Genomic DNA, 16,230 nt, shown 5'->3' with positions numbered 1-16,230 from the left:
ACACACTCACCGACCCCCTCACAGACACACTACTAATCGCTCTCACTCTGGGACCTCTGCCACCAGCCGAGTGTCAGGGCTCTGCATCCCTTGGCACAGTCCTGAGCTCTCCCGGCATCGCTGGCTCCACATCCAGCCAGCGCCAGGGTGACTAACGGTTTCCCTTGGGAGGGACCCTGCAGCCGGCCGACACAAACATCCCAGCTCCTGCTCTCAGTTCAGCAGGACAGTGTCTTGAAGGCCACCCCTGGCCCTGACACCTCCAGCAGGTGTCTGACCTGGGTCTGCCACACGTCCACCCAACCTACCTGCTACTGTCAGGAGCCAGCTGGGGCTCCCCGACCCGGAGGGACACCAGTGGGGCCCCAAACTCCAGACCCACAGGGAGCTGTGACCAACACTGGGTCCATTGGTGGCCTGGAGGTTTTGGAGGGAGACATCAAGGGTCAGGGGAGGCCTCTGGGGCCCCTGAAGACCCCCGGAATCCGGCAGGGGCAGGCGGGGTGGCCGTGAAGAGTCCAGCACAGGCAGGAAGTGCCTCTGAAGGCCTCGTCGTGGGCCGAGCGTGGGGCCGCTGTCAGCTCTGGTGAGCTGCTCGGGGTGGGCCTCCTGGCGGGGACTTAGGCGCCCTCGGGCCACACTCACAGGGTCACGGCCAGGCCTGGAAGGCAGTACCCAGAGTGTCTGAGGAGCCCCCAGCCGGCTGCACAGTGAGTAACCAGAGCAGCAGCCCAGGCCTGCTCAGAAGAGGCCGTGCTCGGGGTTCATGCTCGGCCGTCGCCGTCTTGAAGGTTTAATCGTGTTTGCTTAGAATCTGTGTTCTAGGAGTGATGTCAGATGGGGCGGTGGAGGCTGCCTGGGGGCTTGGCGCTCCCGCCGGAGCACCTCCCACCCCCTGCACCTGTCAGGACTGCCCTCTGCCCCCAGGTCACTGCGTGACCTCCCCCTGCCTGAAGGAGCACAGTGTTAACAGCAAATAAGAACACCCCACTGTTCAGGAGAGGCCCTGAGGGGAGACAGCTTCGTCCCGCCTCATGAGCAAGGGGCTCCCCACTTCGCACTGAGCCCCACGGGTCACCCAGCAGCCCTCGGAACTGCTGCCCCCAGCCCCAAAGATGCCCCGGGGGCCTGGAGAGTCAGTGAAAGAAACGGCTCAGGGCCCCCGTCTGGGTTCCTGCTCCCCGTTCTCTGGAGCGCTTCCTTCCCACCCATCTGGACGCTTGGTCCTCCAGATGACCTTCAGAAGCCACCTCCTCCAGGAAGCCCACCAGGCGGTCAACGCATTGCTTTGGCTTCTCGCACTGGGCAGGATCTCCCCCGGACTGCGTCTGGGACCCCACAGAATGGGGCTGCTCCTGGTTCACACTGTACCCTCGGCGCCTGCCACAGCCCAGCACGTAGAAGACGCTCGACACACGAGAGGGTGGATTTGTCTGGCGGCTCCTTGTCCTCTGGGGTGAGGGTGAGATGTCCCCTCCACTCCGTGTGACCCTGGCTGGGGACGCTGCCGACACTTGTTTCTTCAGAAGGAGACTGTCTTTCCACCAGAGCTTTCCGGATGTCTGAGGAGGAGCTAAGAAGCAGCAAAACGGGCACATTTCTGCGGGCGGGCGGGGAGAGGCATAGGAAACAAAGGGGAGAAGCCAGCCTGGGGACAGGACAGACCGAGGCAGGAGGGGGGGCAGTGGGCCGGGGTTGACCGGCTTGGGGGTCCCAGTGGCTGGACAGTCATGCTGGGAGATGGGCCCTTCCTGTGCAGCCATGGGTCCAGAACGGAGCTCAGAAGGGCGGGGACTGGCCAGAGCCCATGTGAGGGGGGTCCTCACCCCGGCACCCAGAGGCCAGCCAGCACGAAACACCTCTACCCTGTACCAGCCCCGATGTCTCACTGCCCACCCAGAGCTGCGGGCATCCGGGCACCTTCTGACAGCAGACCTCTTGCCCCTAACAGGGACTGAGCCACCAAAGGACCACGTGGCCAGTTCGGAGGGGGCTGGCCAGGACTGGAGGAGAGCCGGTTCCGGGAGAGGTCCAGCAGCCAATCTCTCCTCGTGCGCTCCCCGCCCAGCCCAGCGCAGACACCAGCTCTGGGCCTGGACTGGCTGCTCGGTAAGAACCTCCCCCACAGACTGCTGGGGGTCAGTGTGCCGGAGGCTGGACCTCAAAACAGAGGGCCCCGCCTTCCCCAGCTCTGCATGTCCTACAAGGCCGAGGCTTGGAGTTCAAATGGGGGGCCTCGGGGTGTTTAGGCCTCCTCACTCTCAAAATCCACAAGAAAGAAGCTCCTTTGTCCCCAAATCTGGAGCAAGGATGGGGCCATGAGAAGCCCTGGCGTGGCTGGGAAGTGAGCTTCCTGCTGGGGAGCCAGGGACAGACGGCCGCTGGGCGAGGGGCAGCGGCGCTGGCAGAAGCCGCGTCCGTGTGGGCCCCTGGATGCACTTCACAGCCTGCCCAGGCCTCAGGCCGAGCCCGGCTGGACAGGAGTCAGGTCCTGCAGGGACAGCAGAGATCGGTGCCTTCCCAGCAGCCTTTCCGCTGCCGCAGGGCCTGTCCCTAAGGAAGGCCAGGTGGCCAGGACCTCCGCCCCGTCTCCCCTCCTCGCAGAGGCAGTTCAGTCAATTGTGGCCGCTCCCAGCCCTGGGTCCCTCGGGCAGCCATTTCTCCGTGAGTGGACAGCGAGGCCGCCTTTCAGAGAAGCATTCGCCTGAAGTGCCCCGTGTTTGTTCCTTGCTGCTTAGCAGACACCCAGCACTTCCTAAACCAGTGCCTCTCCGAGCTCCGCACACTCAACTGTGCTCACAGTGACCTTATGAGACAGAGGCAGGGTGCCCCATTTGGCAGATGAAGGAACTGAGGCTCACGGGGGCAAAGGGCACACCAAGGCCCCAGAGCTCAGGGGAGGCGGAGCTCTCGCCCGGCTCACCTGGCAGGTATTTGGGAGCCAAGGTAACTCGAGTGGCTAAGTGTCAGCCGTTAGCTGAAGACGACACAACTGCTGTCACAACCCCCACTGCCAAGGCCCCAGATGGCGCTCCAGCCTGGGGACCCCAAGGAAGGCGTCAGGAGTGTCAGTTCCCAGAGCCCCTCCCACCAGCTGCAGGGCCACCTCAGAGGATCCCTAGACAGAGAGCCAGCCTGCAAGGGCTGATGTGCTCCGGGGTGACCTGGAGCTGTGGGCCGCGTGTTCAGAATTTGGAGGATGCAAATGCAGCAGCCGGCCCTGCTATCCTGGGCCGGGCGGAGCAGACAGACAGCTGTCCGGGAGGCGGGAGCAGTGTGGCATTCCAGGCATTTCAGCACCTCTATAAAACCGGCCTGCCCCACGGTCGAGGGGGGCGAGGGAAGGGGAGGGTGGCGGGCCGGCTCCCACTCCCTGCTCCCCAGGCTGTGGCTGCCCCACCAGGGGCCCCCCCCACCCCACCCAGGACTGGCCCCTGCCGGGTCCCATTGGGACCAGCGCCACCTGCTGGGGAGAGGAGGGATGCTGCCTGGGGGCCCGGGCTGGAAGGGGCGGTCAGGGTGGTCTGAGAGGCTGACCAGCATGGGTGCCTTGCTAGAAGCACATGCCAGGAGCCGGTCTCCACTGCTTTCTGGGCCTCAGTCTCCTCCTCTGTAAAACGGGGAGAGAGAGACAGCTACCCCCCACCTCCAGCTGCTGACAGAGCCCAAAAGGACGAAGCAGGAACAGTGCTTGGCACAAGCTGGCCTGAGTGCACATCTGTGTGTGTGCATGGTTTTCAAGACACACACGGTGGGGTGGGGGTTGGAATGGAGAGGACACACCCCAGCGGGGTCGGGGGGGCCAAGAGCCACGACGTGACCACAGAGGCAAGCACATGAGGGCATCCTGGCAGAAGGAGGGTGTGCTGCCTGTGGGGTCTGGTTTGGCCCAGCACCAGCAGGTGAGGGGTGGGGTGGGGGTGGGGAGGACCGGGGGCTGGCTGGCAGGCGGAGGCCACGGGAGGCGGGAAGGACGGGGAATGCCAGCGCACGTCTCGGCTGGCTCGGAGCCTGCCCAGGTCGAGTCCGCTCCCAGCCCAGCCCGATCCTGCGCCTGCCTTCCCCACGCCTCCAGGGGCAGCAACAGCCCCAAAGCAATGGGCCTGTTCCTTCTCCTTTGCCTCCCCCTCTCCCAGCTCACCAGGCCAATCCCTTCCCGGGCTCTAGCGAGAACCGAGGGTCATTTCAGTCCTGTTCAGAGCTGGACGCCTTCCCCCTAGCCAGCTGGTCTGTCTCCAGGCGGCCAGGTCTCGGATAGGAGCCACACGCAGGCCTCACCCCCACCTCCGTCCTGCACTCTGCCCCCCTCCTCAGAGGGCTGCTGGAGTTCCAGCCCTTCTGCAGGGGCTCCTCGGGCTGCCCCCGGCCTGGCCACCTGTCTCCCAGCTTTGGGGCAGCCCCTCCTCAGCCCCCTTCCTCCTTAATCGCTACAACACATGTGCGCCTCCGCCCCTGCCTCCCCCACCACCTCCCCCCTTCTCTTTTTCCCTTCCCCAAGCTTGCAGCCTTGGCCCTGGAGTTCACAGCTGCAAAAAAACACCCCCACACACTCATGCACAAAACCAAGTGTGGAATGTTTCCCTGCTTCTGAGTGGGGTTTATGGCTCCAGAGAGCTCTCTCCAAACACCTGACCTCTAATCCACTTCCTCACCACGCGATTTCTACTCCTCTTGGAAGCTGGGTCTGGGGTCTGGGGTTGGGGCCGGGGCTGGGGCAGAGGGGTGGGCAGGGACGACCAGGACGCCCATGACTAGCTTGCAGGGGGTCGCCGGCCTCTTACCCAGAGCCGCACACACTGCAGGATCTGGTTTTTCCATTTGGAGAGGGAACAGGGCTCCTAAGTGCCAGACTGAAATGTGCAGCGGCCCCACCTCCCTGGACTTTCATTCATTCTTTTAACAAAGTCATTCATTCAGCCAGTGTCTGTCGAACACCTGCCACGTGCCAGGCTCGGGCTCCCGGCTTGGGCGGAGAGCAGGCCCACTGAGTGGTGGGCACACCATCCAGGCAGCCCCACACCAAGAGCGCGGCGCAGAGGGGTGGATAATGGGCTGGGGGGAGTGGCGCGTTGGGCCCAGCACAGGAGCACCTCTGCTCGCCGAGCCCGGCGGGGAGCCTTCCCCACCCACATCAGAGGAGGAGGAAGTGTGTTCTTGCAGGGGAGGCAGGGAGGCAGGGAGGCAGGGAGGCCGGGAGGAAGGATGGGGTCTGAGTGTAGGGTGGAGACCGGGGTGTGCTCTGGGGGAAAAGGCCAGCACGGTTGGCCCAGGGGTCTCCTCGAGAGCTTGGACTTCACACTGAGGGCTGTGGGTGCCTTGGAAGGCGCTTGAGCAAAAGAATGACCAGATGTATCGAGTAGGACCTTCCACGGCAGACAGCAGAAATGGGCTCCAGCCAACTTCTGGCAGAAAGGAGAGTTCTGGAAAGGTGTGAGGGAGCTCCCCATACTCCAGATTCCGATTCCCAGGAGAACGGGATCCAGCAGAGCCGTGCAGTGGACCTCCGCCCACACAGCGGCCAGAGGAATAAGCCACTCGACACACGTGGGCGAATCTCAGGGACATCCCAGGGAAGGAAAAGAAGCCGGCCCGGAAGGATGCGCGCTGCACGAGTCCCTCCATACGGGCAGTTGGGTGTGCGGCTGCCGCGGCCGGGGGACGTGTGACGAAGGAGCCGAGGGGACGCCGCGGTGGCCGCACAGTTGTGCACGCTTGCCAGACTTGTCAAATGGCACATTTCAAACCTGTGCATGTTGTTGCATGTAATGTCATTATATCATGATGAAAAATAAAACAGAATAAAGGCCGTTCTTTTGCTGGCAACAAATAAAGAAAGCAAGAGAGTCGGCCTGGGTGGCTCACACCCTCCCATCATCCCTCCGCGGGGGATGACAGGGCGCCCCGCCGGCCGGTCCCCCAAGACCTCCTCAACAAGGAATGCTACTTCCCGAAGGCCAAGGAACGCTGAGCAGAGTCGCATCAGCCTCGCGTCGGGAGCACCAGTAGAGGTGGTCCTGGTCTGCGCACTTCAGCTTTGAAACTCTACAACCAAGTAGGAAAGAACGTTAGTTTCACTCGTTCAGTCACCAAGGAGACCTGCCTGGGGCAGGGGTGGGCGAGCGCGAAGCACATTGTGAGCCGGTAAATTGTGAAACTTATCTACAAGGTCCTTTGAGTGGTTAGAATCAGCTGATCTTTGGGTTCTCTCACCTCTTGGCCCCTGTGGACATGTGACTCAAGCAGCAAAATCCACCCTCTTCTCTTCTGGGCTCCCAGGCGCCCTGGGGGGAGGGCCAGGGTGGGTAGTAGCTGAACTGGGGACAGTGACCGTTGCCCTAAGTTGCTGCCTCCTAGAAAAGAACTATGGTTTCCTTGAAGCAACAACTCCAGCCAGTCCAAAAAAAAAACCAGAGACAAGTGCCGGTCACGTGGGGCATCAGCTGTTGGGCCCGCTCCACGTGCTGCTCGACATGTGTTCCCATATCCCTGCCTCCCTCCAGGGCATTTGAACCACAGCTGCCATCGGAGCCCCCACTGGAAGGAGCAGGCCTTCTCCCTTTCTGTTCCCAGCTCTGGGGACCCGGGAGGCCTGCACCCACCGTTCCTCCCCAGCCTGTCCCTTCCTCCCCAGCCCATGGGGACGCTCGTGGCCAAACTGCTCCTGCCCACCCTGAGCAGCCTGGCCCTCCTCCCCGCTGTCAGTGTCGCTGCCAAAAGGCGGTTCCACATGGAGGCCATGGTCTACCTCTTCACCATGTTTTTTGTGGCGGTAAGTCCGGGAACCTGGGGAGAGGACCACCCGCGGCGGAGACGGAGGACGGGACCGTCTTTCCATCACTTTGCTGTATTTGGTGACGAAGAAAAGTGATTGGGAGGTGAAAAAAAGAGCCCAGGGACCAGGAGGGAGGGTTGGGGGACCCCCTTTGCCTCCCCGGACCTGTTTCCCCACCTGTGCTGGGACTGGTGTGAGTGAGACCAAGCCCACAATGGGCCAGGGACCGTCAGTCCGGGACAAGCCCCTCCAAGTTTCCCCTTTCCTTGCCGCTGGCCGACCACCCCAGCCTGCTCCTGGCCCCAGCTTCCCCTCCCCCCGCCTTCTGGGCCGGGCCTAGCGGGGCGGAGGGGCCTGCAAGGTGACTCTGCTTCCAGGACTCCGGCGGCGCTGGCCCCTGTTCAGGAGGGCCTGCTCACGTCGGCTTCGCTCCTTCTGGGGGCCCACATCTCTCTCCGGACCCTCCTTTCCCTTTCTATTTATATGTCTGCGAGCCTGTCTCTCGGCTCCCCTGTCTGTCCCCACCCCCATCTCCCTGTAGGTCTCTTTCCCTCTGTGTTTCTCTTCCTGGTTCTGTGTCTGTTTTTTCTTTTTCTCAGTCTGGGTCGGGTTTTCTCTTGATTTCTGGAGCTATATCCCCATGGAATTCACTCTCTTTCTAAGTGTCTTGGTCTCTCCCTCTCTAGCTCTCGTCCCCTCACCCTCCAGGTGTCTCTCTTGCTCTATCCATCCTTCGAGCTTCTCTCTGTCTGTCTGTCTACCTACCTATGTACTATCTGTCTAATCCATCACTTATACATCTGATTAATCATTAGCCACCTGTCGGATCAACCATCCAACCATCCATTATCTCTCAGTGTCTTAGTGCCTTCCTACCTCCCTGTCTCTGTTCCCCTGAGTCTCCTCCCACCCACCCTCGTCGCTGCACTCCCAGAGGGGCCCCTCTAAGGCCTAGCCTTCATTTAAGCCCAGCTCCCTGGAGAAGCATGTGTGGGGTAGGCGAGCATTCCCGGGCTCCATGGGGCAGCGCCAGACTTACGAAAGGCCACGGGCCCTCCTCACCGCAGGCAGCCCCTCCCCAGCAGCAGGACTTCCCAGCTCATTCAAGGCTTAGATCTGCTCCTCCCAGGACCCCTGTGCGGGTGAGGTCCAGGGGGTCTGCTTGGCAGGTGAGAAACCAGGGCTAGAACGGACAGGGGATTCTCTGCAGGTACAAGGGCCTTAGGGCCGAGGAGAGGGACCGGGGTCCTGTCCTCCAAGCCCGTGGTAGACCCAGCCCAGGAAACCACAGTGACCGCCAGGCCACCACTCCCTGCCGGGGCTGAGCTGGCCCCACAGCTGCCTGGGTGGCTGGCCTCAGAGGCCCACCCAGCCCTGCCCCGCCCAGCCAGAGCGGCAGGGGCAGCTGCCTCCTGTGACAAATGTCCTCAGGCCTCAAAGACACACTCTGCCCCTTCCTCCAGAGCCCCAGCGACACTGTGGCCGGCTCGGCCTCCCACATGGGGCTTCTGTGTCCCACCAGGACCATCCTGCGACAGTTGTTGTTGCCGTGCTGGACCCCGTGCTGTGTGCTTTGTCCCATGGAGTCCCCTGGCCCCCACTGCGGAGCGTGTGCTCTCGCCCTCCTCTGACAGGACTCCCCACCCCCAGGGCAGTCAGCTGCTGGTCTGCGCTCACACGGCCAGGGCCTGCTGGCTCAGCTGCCAGAGGCTGCGCTGTCTCCTGCCGGGCCCCCAGCCCCACGCCACCCCCGCCAGCACCGCCCGCTCTGCCCCCTGCGATGATCAGAAGAGGGAGGAAGGCCTTGCTGGCACAGAAGCCCGTGCTGCTCCCTGAATCTGAACCTACCCCACCTGTTCAGCAGAGGGGAACTGAGGGCCTGGCGGGAGAGGTCCTTCCTGGGCCAGCTCTCCCTCAAACCGCTCCAAACCCTGCCTCCTTGACCCTGCCTACACAGGCAAACACTTAACTTACACAGACTGTGAAACAGCTCCACGCTAGGAGCTGTGGTCACGGCAGGGATGAGCCAGATGGGGGACAGGGCCCAGAAAGTGTCCAGAATCCTGCGGCGATTAAATCTGTAATCACACATCATGACCTGTGCTACACAGGAGAGGCACGGGGACAGAGACACTAGACTGTGGGGCTCAGGGGGCGATGTAATTCTGAAAGGAGCAGGAGGGCAGAAGAAAATCCGTGTGCCTCATAGGGCCTGGCTCTGCCTGCCAGAGCCATGGGGAGCAAGGGTCCTCTTCCCTCCTCTAGCCCAGAGATTTGAGCACCTTGATCAAACCCCACCTGAAGCTTCTCTTTCCTGAGCTAGTCATATCCACCACTACCTGGTTCCTCTCTTCTAAGCTCTTCTTTGCCAGTGTGCCCCTTCAAAGGGTGTAGCATCCAAAGCTCGACATAGTTCTCTAGGTGGGTCTGACCAGAGAGGAGCAGCAGCATCTCCTCCCCTATTCTAGACACTATGCCTCTATTAATGCCTCCTAGGTGCTCTTTAGCTTTAGCTCATGTAAAGCTGTAACCAGTAGAAGCTCTAAATCGACCCCAACTTGCTCGACTCACCAGGTGACCCAGGGCTCCCGGTCCCCACCGCCCATAATGTCCCTGGCATCTCCAAATGTCGGCTGCTCGGCTGCACACCTCCCCATCCTGCCAAGCTGGGCTAACCAAGAGCCGACTGTGCTGGTCCCCGCACTTGCTTATGCCCTTGAACTTGTCAAAATAATTACATCATGCAATTAAATATTACTTACAATGATGAAACGTGTAAGCGAAAGGGAAGAGTCGTCTTCTGTAAGAAATAAGCTGGCTGCCTTGAAAATACAGGCATTTGCTTTAAAATTCGTTATTACACTAGGTATCAAGGAGAGAACCGCAGGAGCCGGGGGTGGGGAGAGGGGCAAAATGAGAACGCCGCCACCTTTGACACCTGCACAGAGGTCTCCGCCATCTTCCCTCAGTTTAGAGAAAAAGAAACTGAGAGCTGCAGGCCGGTGGTTCTCAAAGCAGTGTGTGCAGGAGAAGAAACTCCGCGTCACTCCGGCGGCATCGGCATCAGTGCAAGAGCCTCTGAAAAAAGCAGGTCTCCGCCCCCAGCCCAGACCCACTGGGGGAGCGCCTCGCAGGGCCTGCTCAGCACCCGAGCCTTTACAAGCCCCCCAGGGCGTCAGACGTCCGGTCATCAGGGGGTAACTCATGGGAGAGAAGCAAGGACCTACGGGCCCCCGCAGAGCAGACTGGCACCCACGGGGAAAGGCTGTGACCTCTGTAAACCCGGGTGTTAAGGAAGGGTGTTGTAGGGCTCCCAGCTCAGCAGGCTTCAACCACAGGACCCTACGGGGGGAGGGGGTCCACAGTGCACCCTTTTTCAGATGGGGAAACAGAGGCACGGAGGCATTCAGTGACTCGCCTGAGGTCCTGCAGCCAGAGAGCGGCCTGGCTCACAGGGCTGTGGCTCGGGGCCCAGGCCTGGCCCCGGGCTCCAGTGCTCTGACCCCCCAACCCCCACCGCCGATCGACCGTCTGTGTTTCCTGGCAGCTCTACCATGCCTGCAACGGGCCCGGCCTGTCCATTCTCTGCTTCCTGCGCCTCGACGTCCTGGAGTACTTCAGCGTCTACGGGACGGCCCTGAGCATGTGGGTCTCGCTGATGGGTGAGTAGCCGCCCCGGGAGCCCAGCCCTGCACATGGAATCCGCTTCCCCGCCGCCCACCACCCACTCAGCCGAGCCCCACTGACTGCCCGCCCCCGCCCCTCTCCTCTGAGAACCCCTTTCCTTACCTGGGGTTCAGAGCGGTGCTTAATCTCTGAACGACTACCTGCAGTACTTACGTGCCTTGATTCTCACCTATCATAACCTTCTAAAACTGTGCATTTAGTAAAGGTTTATTTTGACAGATTGAGCAGAGGCATAGAGAGGAAAACAGGGAAGTCCCCTGCCCGTCTCCCCTCCCCCTGGGGAGCCACTGCTCGCCGTTCAGGGTCTGCCCCCCGGGCTGTTCTCGGGGCTCACGCACACAGGCATGCACACAGTTCTCAGCTCGGGTTTTGTGAAGATAGGATGGGTCACAGGCACGTTGTTCGGCAGCTTCCTTCACTCAATGGATTCGTGCTGTCAGGACACACGGTCCCCGCCACACGGGGGCCCTGCTCCTGGCGCAGGCTCCGTGAAGGACCCAGGTCCTTCTCGCAGCTTGGCCATGGTCCGTGTGTTTTTGGTCCCACTGGTCCCCTGGGATCGATTCGCTCTGATCACCCACACGCTGATCTGTGTGTTAGGGCAGCGGCCTGCTTGTGCCTTAAATCCGGCTGCATCTCGACCTCCAAGGGACCAGGCTGGGCCCTGGGTTCTCCCTGGCTGAGGGGACGCCACCCCCGGCTCCTAAGGGAGGGCTCCCCGGGAAGCAGCGGCCAAGAGGGCAAGGGAGGCCCCTCGCTTCACCCCGTTCTCTCCCCGGCAGCGCTGGCCGACTTTGACGAGCCCAAGCGGTCAACCTTCGTGATGCTGGGCGTCCTGACCATCGCCGTGCGGACCTACCACGACCGCTGGGGCTACGGGGTGTACTCGGGCCCCATCGGCGCGGCTGTCCTCATCATCGCGGCCAAGTGGGTGCGTGCCGCGCGAGCCTCCCGGTCGGCGCGCCCCCTAGACGGCGCCCCTTCCCCCTGGGGTCTCCGTCTGCCTCCTCCTCACGTTGGCAGGCTGGACGCGGGGGCTCGGCTCACACACAGAAAGTGATCGCTGGCTGCCCCGGCCACACAGAGCTGGTTCGTGTTAGGTCTGTGCTCACTCGCTCTGGGCCTGACCCAAGTTACTTAACCTCTCTGCCTCAGTTTCCATATCTGTAGAGTGGGCGTTACTGTCCAGCACCTGCCTCATGGGGTCGGTTCAAAGATGAATTGAAATGATGCAGCTTAGGGGCTGGCACAGAACCTGGCTCCTAACGTGCTCAACAAACAGGAGCTGGTTTTATTATTCCTGTCATCAAGCAAAATGATTGGTTTAGAGATGCAGCATCAATTGGAAGTGGCCTGGGTTAATCCAGGGAGACTTCCTGGAGGGGATGAGCCTTGAAATTGGTTCAAATGTGGAGGGAGGATGTAGTGTGAGGTCAACAGCAGCATGGAGGCAGCTCCTGAGCTGGAGTTCCAACACTGCGCTGGGCGCCCAGGGGCCTGCTCCCCAAAGGCCCTTCACAGCTGGTCCCCAGGCCCTCCTGGGGGGAAGGACCAAAACCCACTCAAACTAGCCCAAGTGAAAGGCAGATGCTACTGCAGGGTGGGCCCGGGGGCCTTTCCTGGGGCCCCAGAGCAGGGACGGAACTGAGCCTTGTGGGGACCATAGACCTGGAATGCAAGAGGGCAGTTCTCAGGGAGCAGAGGTGTCCACCAACCCATCGCACAGCCTTGGGAGGGAAAACAAAGGCCTGGTGGTGAGCTTGCCAGGCACATCCCACTCCTCTCTATACACAGGGAACGGGGGGGATTTCTTTTGCCGTTTGGTTAGTAAAGGCAGCGAGACTCAGGGCAGAGAGCATAGCAGGCATGAGGTCTTGGGTTCAACCCCCAGTATTTCCATTTAAAAAAATTATAAATAAATAAATAAACATGAATACACACACACACACACACACACCTCGCCCAAGATCAGCAAGGCTCAGGGAGGCCAGCAGCTCAGCGAAGTCACGAGGTCGCGGCAGGACAAGCGCAAGGCCAGGCCCCCGCTCCACAGCAGTAGGGAAGGGGCCTCTCTGTCCCTGCATCCTGGGGACGCGCGGCCGGCCCTGGGCTGACCCCGGAGGCCGCTCGGGGCCCCCGTGAGGGGAGAGGAAGTGTGCTGGGGTCTGACTTGTCGGGCCGGGGAAGGGCCACGTTCGTTAACATTCCGGAACATGTAAACACGGAGAGCTCTCCAGGCTGATAATTCGCTGGCTCCCTGGCGGGAAGTGGGACAAAGGCTCCTTGCTCTGCCCTGGGGGGCGGCTCCTCCTGCAGGGCTTGGCCGGGGTCTGAATCCCGGCTGGCTTCCAGTTAGCCGGAATAGCAGGCACTCACCAGTGTCCCCACACAGCGCCGCAGGAGCCGAGAGGGCTGCCAGGCTCCCTTCATCTGGGGCTCAAACGGTGTTTTCTAGACCATTTAGTGTGGAGTTTATTTGGGGTTTTCAAGGGCACTTGTTTCCTGGAAGGAGGGCAGACTTCTCTCCTGGAGGCTCGTCCTTCTTGAGCCCCGGCCGGGAACAGCCACTCTCAGGGAGAGGAAGAGCAGAGAAGGCCGGGTGGAGGGGGCCGCCTCGGGCAGGTGCTCTGCGTCCCAAGGCGAAGGCGCGGGATTGGCTGCGGGAGGGCTTCCGGGCCTCAGCCGCCTGCACCCGGAGCCGCGCTCTCTGGCTGGGCCCACACCCCGCCTGTGCCCCTGCAGGTGCTGATTCAGAATTCGCTCGCTGGCAAGGCGGCCCTGACCCAGAGCAAAGCTACTCGGGGTCTCTGTGTGATCCGCTGGGTGGGCGGGTGGGAGGGTGCCATCGGCGGGAGCAGCCCTGCCCGCCAGGGGCGTCCACCATCCACAGTGCGTGTGGGCGTTCACCTTTTGCTGAAACCCAAAGCATTCTGCCTTCTGAAACACGTTGGCCCCAAAGGTCCGGGTCTGGGGGATATGGACCCACATTTACTTCGTCTTTTTAGAGTATGTGAACCCATTTTTAAATACTTCCTTGAGCCTTACTCTAAGCTTAGCCCCTGGGGAATGGCAGGTTCCATGTGCGGGTGCGGTGCGTCTAGTGAGTGCTATGCTGGGTCCATCCACTCTGACAGGGACCACCCCGCGGCCCCCGTGGCCACGCCGGGCTGGTCCCACACCTCCAGCACCCCTGTGCTGTAGATAACCACGGGTCTGGGCCCCTCGGGGCCCTCTGGCTGGACACGTGCAAGGACGGCCTTGTTTCACCCCAAGAGGCAGATGGGGCAGGAGGTCGTTGTGGGGCCAGATGGCCCAAGGGCTTTCCGGCCCGCCCAGCCAGGCGCCGGCTTCCGCGGCCCCCGCGGCCCCGCGGCCGGACACGGCAGGCAGTCTCCCTGAGCCCCACCTCCCACCTGAGGCTGCCCGGGCGTGGGTGCCCAGGCCCGACGCCCGAGCCGGCCCAGGGTGGCCGTCCCGAGGCTGTGTCCTGAGAGCGCCCCTCTGGCCCCCTCCCCGCAGCTGCAGCAGATGAAGGAGAAGAGGCGCCTGTACCCCGACAAGAGCGTGTACGCCCAGCAGGTCGGCCCGGGCCTCTGCTTCGGGGCGCTGGCCCTGCTGCTTCGCTTCTTCTTCCAGGTACCCTGGCGGGGGGCGGGGGCGGCCCGTCCGTCCACAGGGCCCGTCAGCACGGCTTGCCGGGCCGGGGGCTGACCGGGCCAGGGACTGACCGGGCCGGGCCGCACGCTCCCGCTGACACCTCCCCTCCCCGGCCGTGCCCCTCCAGTCAGGGTGTGGTCCGTCCCCAGGGCCCCCCCTCTCCCCGCCCAGCATCGCTGCCTGTGCAGGGCTGGGGGACGCAGAGCTTGCACGTGAGATGAGGGGCACAGCCCAGAAGGGGCCTGCTGGGGGAGCCACACCTGGAGGTGGGGGGAGAGGGAGGAGAAATGTTAGTGGGGGAAGAATGGGGGAGAGAGGGAAGGAGAAAAGGAGAGAGGGATGGAGGAAGGGAGGGGGTGGGGGGAGAGAAGAGGGATGGGGAGGGAGGAGCCCCAGCCTTGCCGTCAAAGGCCCAGGGACTTGGCGCTGACTTTTGGTGCTCTAGGGGTTTGGTGGGGGGCAGACGCCCATGGGCTGGATGGTGAAGGAAGGCTTCTTGGAGCAGGGCACTTGGCAGGCTTTCGAGGACAAGTGAGGGGGTCGCGAGGAGCCTGTGGTGCGTGGCAGGTGCCCCATCACGCCAGGTCTGCGTTGGAGACGGGGCCGAAGGGCTGAGGGCGGGGCGGGGGCAGTTGGAGAGATGGGCTTCGGGGAGGGGCGGAGGCGGCAGACCGGTCCTCTCTGCTCCTGCAGGATTGGGAGTACACTTACGTCCACAGCTTCTACCACTGCGCCCTGGCCATGTCCTTCGTCCTGCTGCTGCCCAAGGTCAACAAGAAGGCTGGGAGCGCAGGGGCCCCCGCCAGGCTGGACTGCTCCACCCTCTGCGGTGCTTGCATCTGACTGTGCGCCACCCCCCAGCTCCAGGCCCCAGCCCTGCCCCGGCCCAGGCCTAGCAAGAGTTCTCCATCCTTCCTGACCCCGGGAAACACCTCTTCTCAGAGCCTGAGAGGTGCCAGGGATTTGGGAAGCACCTTGCTGGGTGCTTCTTGAAAACACACTTATTAAGTTTCTCCTGGGTGCTAGGTGCCCGCTGGAAAGAAAAGAACTTTCTCTCGTGGGCCAAGGTCAGGACCGAAGAGAAGAAGCCTGCAGCCAGCGTCTGTCCTCCCCACTCCTGCAGAAGCCTGCAGCCAGCGTCTGTCCTCCCCACTCCCCTTCCCCGCGGCTGTAGCCCGGCTGTAGCTCCGCCTGCCCCGTGGTCCCCATGCTCCCACACCATCTCTTTCCTCTTGGAAACTGGTATCACCTCTCCTGACCTCTGCCCTCAGGCTCTGAGCGGGCCAGGGCCAGCAGGGCTGCTCCGTCCCCGGCCCAGGCCTGCCTGCCCCTTGGCTGTCCATCCAGCCGGGTCCCTGAATCAAACCATTTCCATTCACTGCTTGCCCAAACTCTCACATTCGTCATTTCATCTAATTCTTCAAACAAGTCAGGGTAAATGACGCGTTCAAGGCCCAGAGCTGGGGAGTGTGGAGCTGGGCCCAGCTGCTGTCCCCCGGTCCCCACACCAGGCCAGCCACCGTGCTCTGCAGCTGACCCATGCCCGCAGTGGGAGTGCACTCAGGGCCTTTGAGCTCCCACCCTTCCCGCAGCTGCCCAGCGTGGGAAGGTGGGCCTGGGTGCAGGGACCTGGAGTAGTGGCCGCCAGGCCCCCGGGCTGGCCTCGCGGGGCTGGGCTTGCTGCTGTGTGGCGGCGGTCTGCCTGCTCCCACTCAGAGCCTGTCTGCACTGGCCCTGGGGGTGAGGGGGCGGGGGCGGGCCTCCCAGACATCACCTCACAGACCTGAGCCTCCCCAGCCTCCTGAATGACCCGGGCACATCTGTCAGGCAGGAAGTTACCGACACCTGTCTGGGGCCTGTTTGTGTTTCCAGACGGTGCAGTTACCCCCAGCTGCACCCACCCAGTCGGGCAGCGCGTTATTTGTCCTAAACTCACCTCATCCATGCCTCGGGGGCCGGGAGAGAGGTGGTGCAAGCACCTAGGACTGGGGACAAGGCGGACCCCTTGGCCAGGCCCCCATCTATCAGCTTCCTTGGCTGCCCAGTGGTCCCACGTCTTGGGGGCCTGGACACTTGCCATCTTGCCCTGGCTCAGCCCTTTCCTGTCCCCATAG

At 62.4% G+C, this 16,230-nt stretch overlaps 1 protein-coding gene and 1 long non-coding RNA gene across 3 annotated transcripts; one reads left to right on the top strand and one right to left on the bottom strand.

Moving 5' to 3' along the window:
* Window positions 1-5,906: 5,906 nt before the first annotated feature.
* Window positions 5,907-7,933, bottom strand: LOC141577514 (uncharacterized). The gene is made up of 3 exons (XR_012506624.1): window positions 7,812-7,933; window positions 6,211-6,842; window positions 5,907-6,042 (listed from the first exon to the last, which is right to left on the bottom strand). It is a non-coding gene; the product is annotated as an uncharacterized LOC141577514 (long non-coding RNA).
* Window positions 6,635-15,500, top strand: MYMK (myomaker, myoblast fusion factor). 2 transcript variants are annotated; one of them, XM_074362607.1, is made up of 6 exons: window positions 6,635-6,769; window positions 10,320-10,434; window positions 11,242-11,390; window positions 13,979-14,095; window positions 14,810-14,884; window positions 15,143-15,500. In XM_074362607.1, exons 1-6 carry the CDS (start codon window positions 6,635-6,637, stop codon window positions 15,299-15,301), a joined length of 750 nt encoding a protein of 249 aa, XP_074218708.1. In that variant the 3' UTR covers window positions 15,302-15,500. The 2 variants fall into 2 exon arrangements, with proteins under 2 accessions (XP_074218708.1, XP_074218709.1); XM_074362608.1 differs by having other exon boundaries at window positions 14,810-15,279.
* The last annotated feature ends 730 nt before the right edge of the window (window positions 15,501-16,230 follow it).

The sequence above is a fragment of the Camelus bactrianus genome, chromosome 4, assembly GCF_048773025.1.
Source record: "Camelus bactrianus isolate YW-2024 breed Bactrian camel chromosome 4, ASM4877302v1, whole genome shotgun sequence".
In the NCBI taxonomy this organism is placed as follows: Eukaryota; Metazoa; Chordata; class Mammalia; order Artiodactyla; family Camelidae; genus Camelus; species Camelus bactrianus.
The sequence above is the reverse complement of the archived record's forward strand: the minus strand, read 5'-3'. Positions and strand labels throughout refer to the sequence as shown.

Bases quoted from the DNA above. Each gene is read 5' to 3' on its own strand.
- MYMK (XM_074362607.1), top strand. From the start codon at position 6,635: ATGGGGACGCTCGTGGCCAAACTGCTCCTGCCCACCCTGAGCAGCCTG. The intron at 10,435-11,241 runs GTGAGTAGCCGC...TCTCCCCGGCAG, and splicing joins CATGTGGGTCTCGCTGATGG to CGCTGGCCGACTTTGACGAG. The intron at 14,096-14,809 runs GTACCCTGGCGG...CTGCTCCTGCAG, and splicing joins TGCTTCGCTTCTTCTTCCAG to GATTGGGAGTACACTTACGT.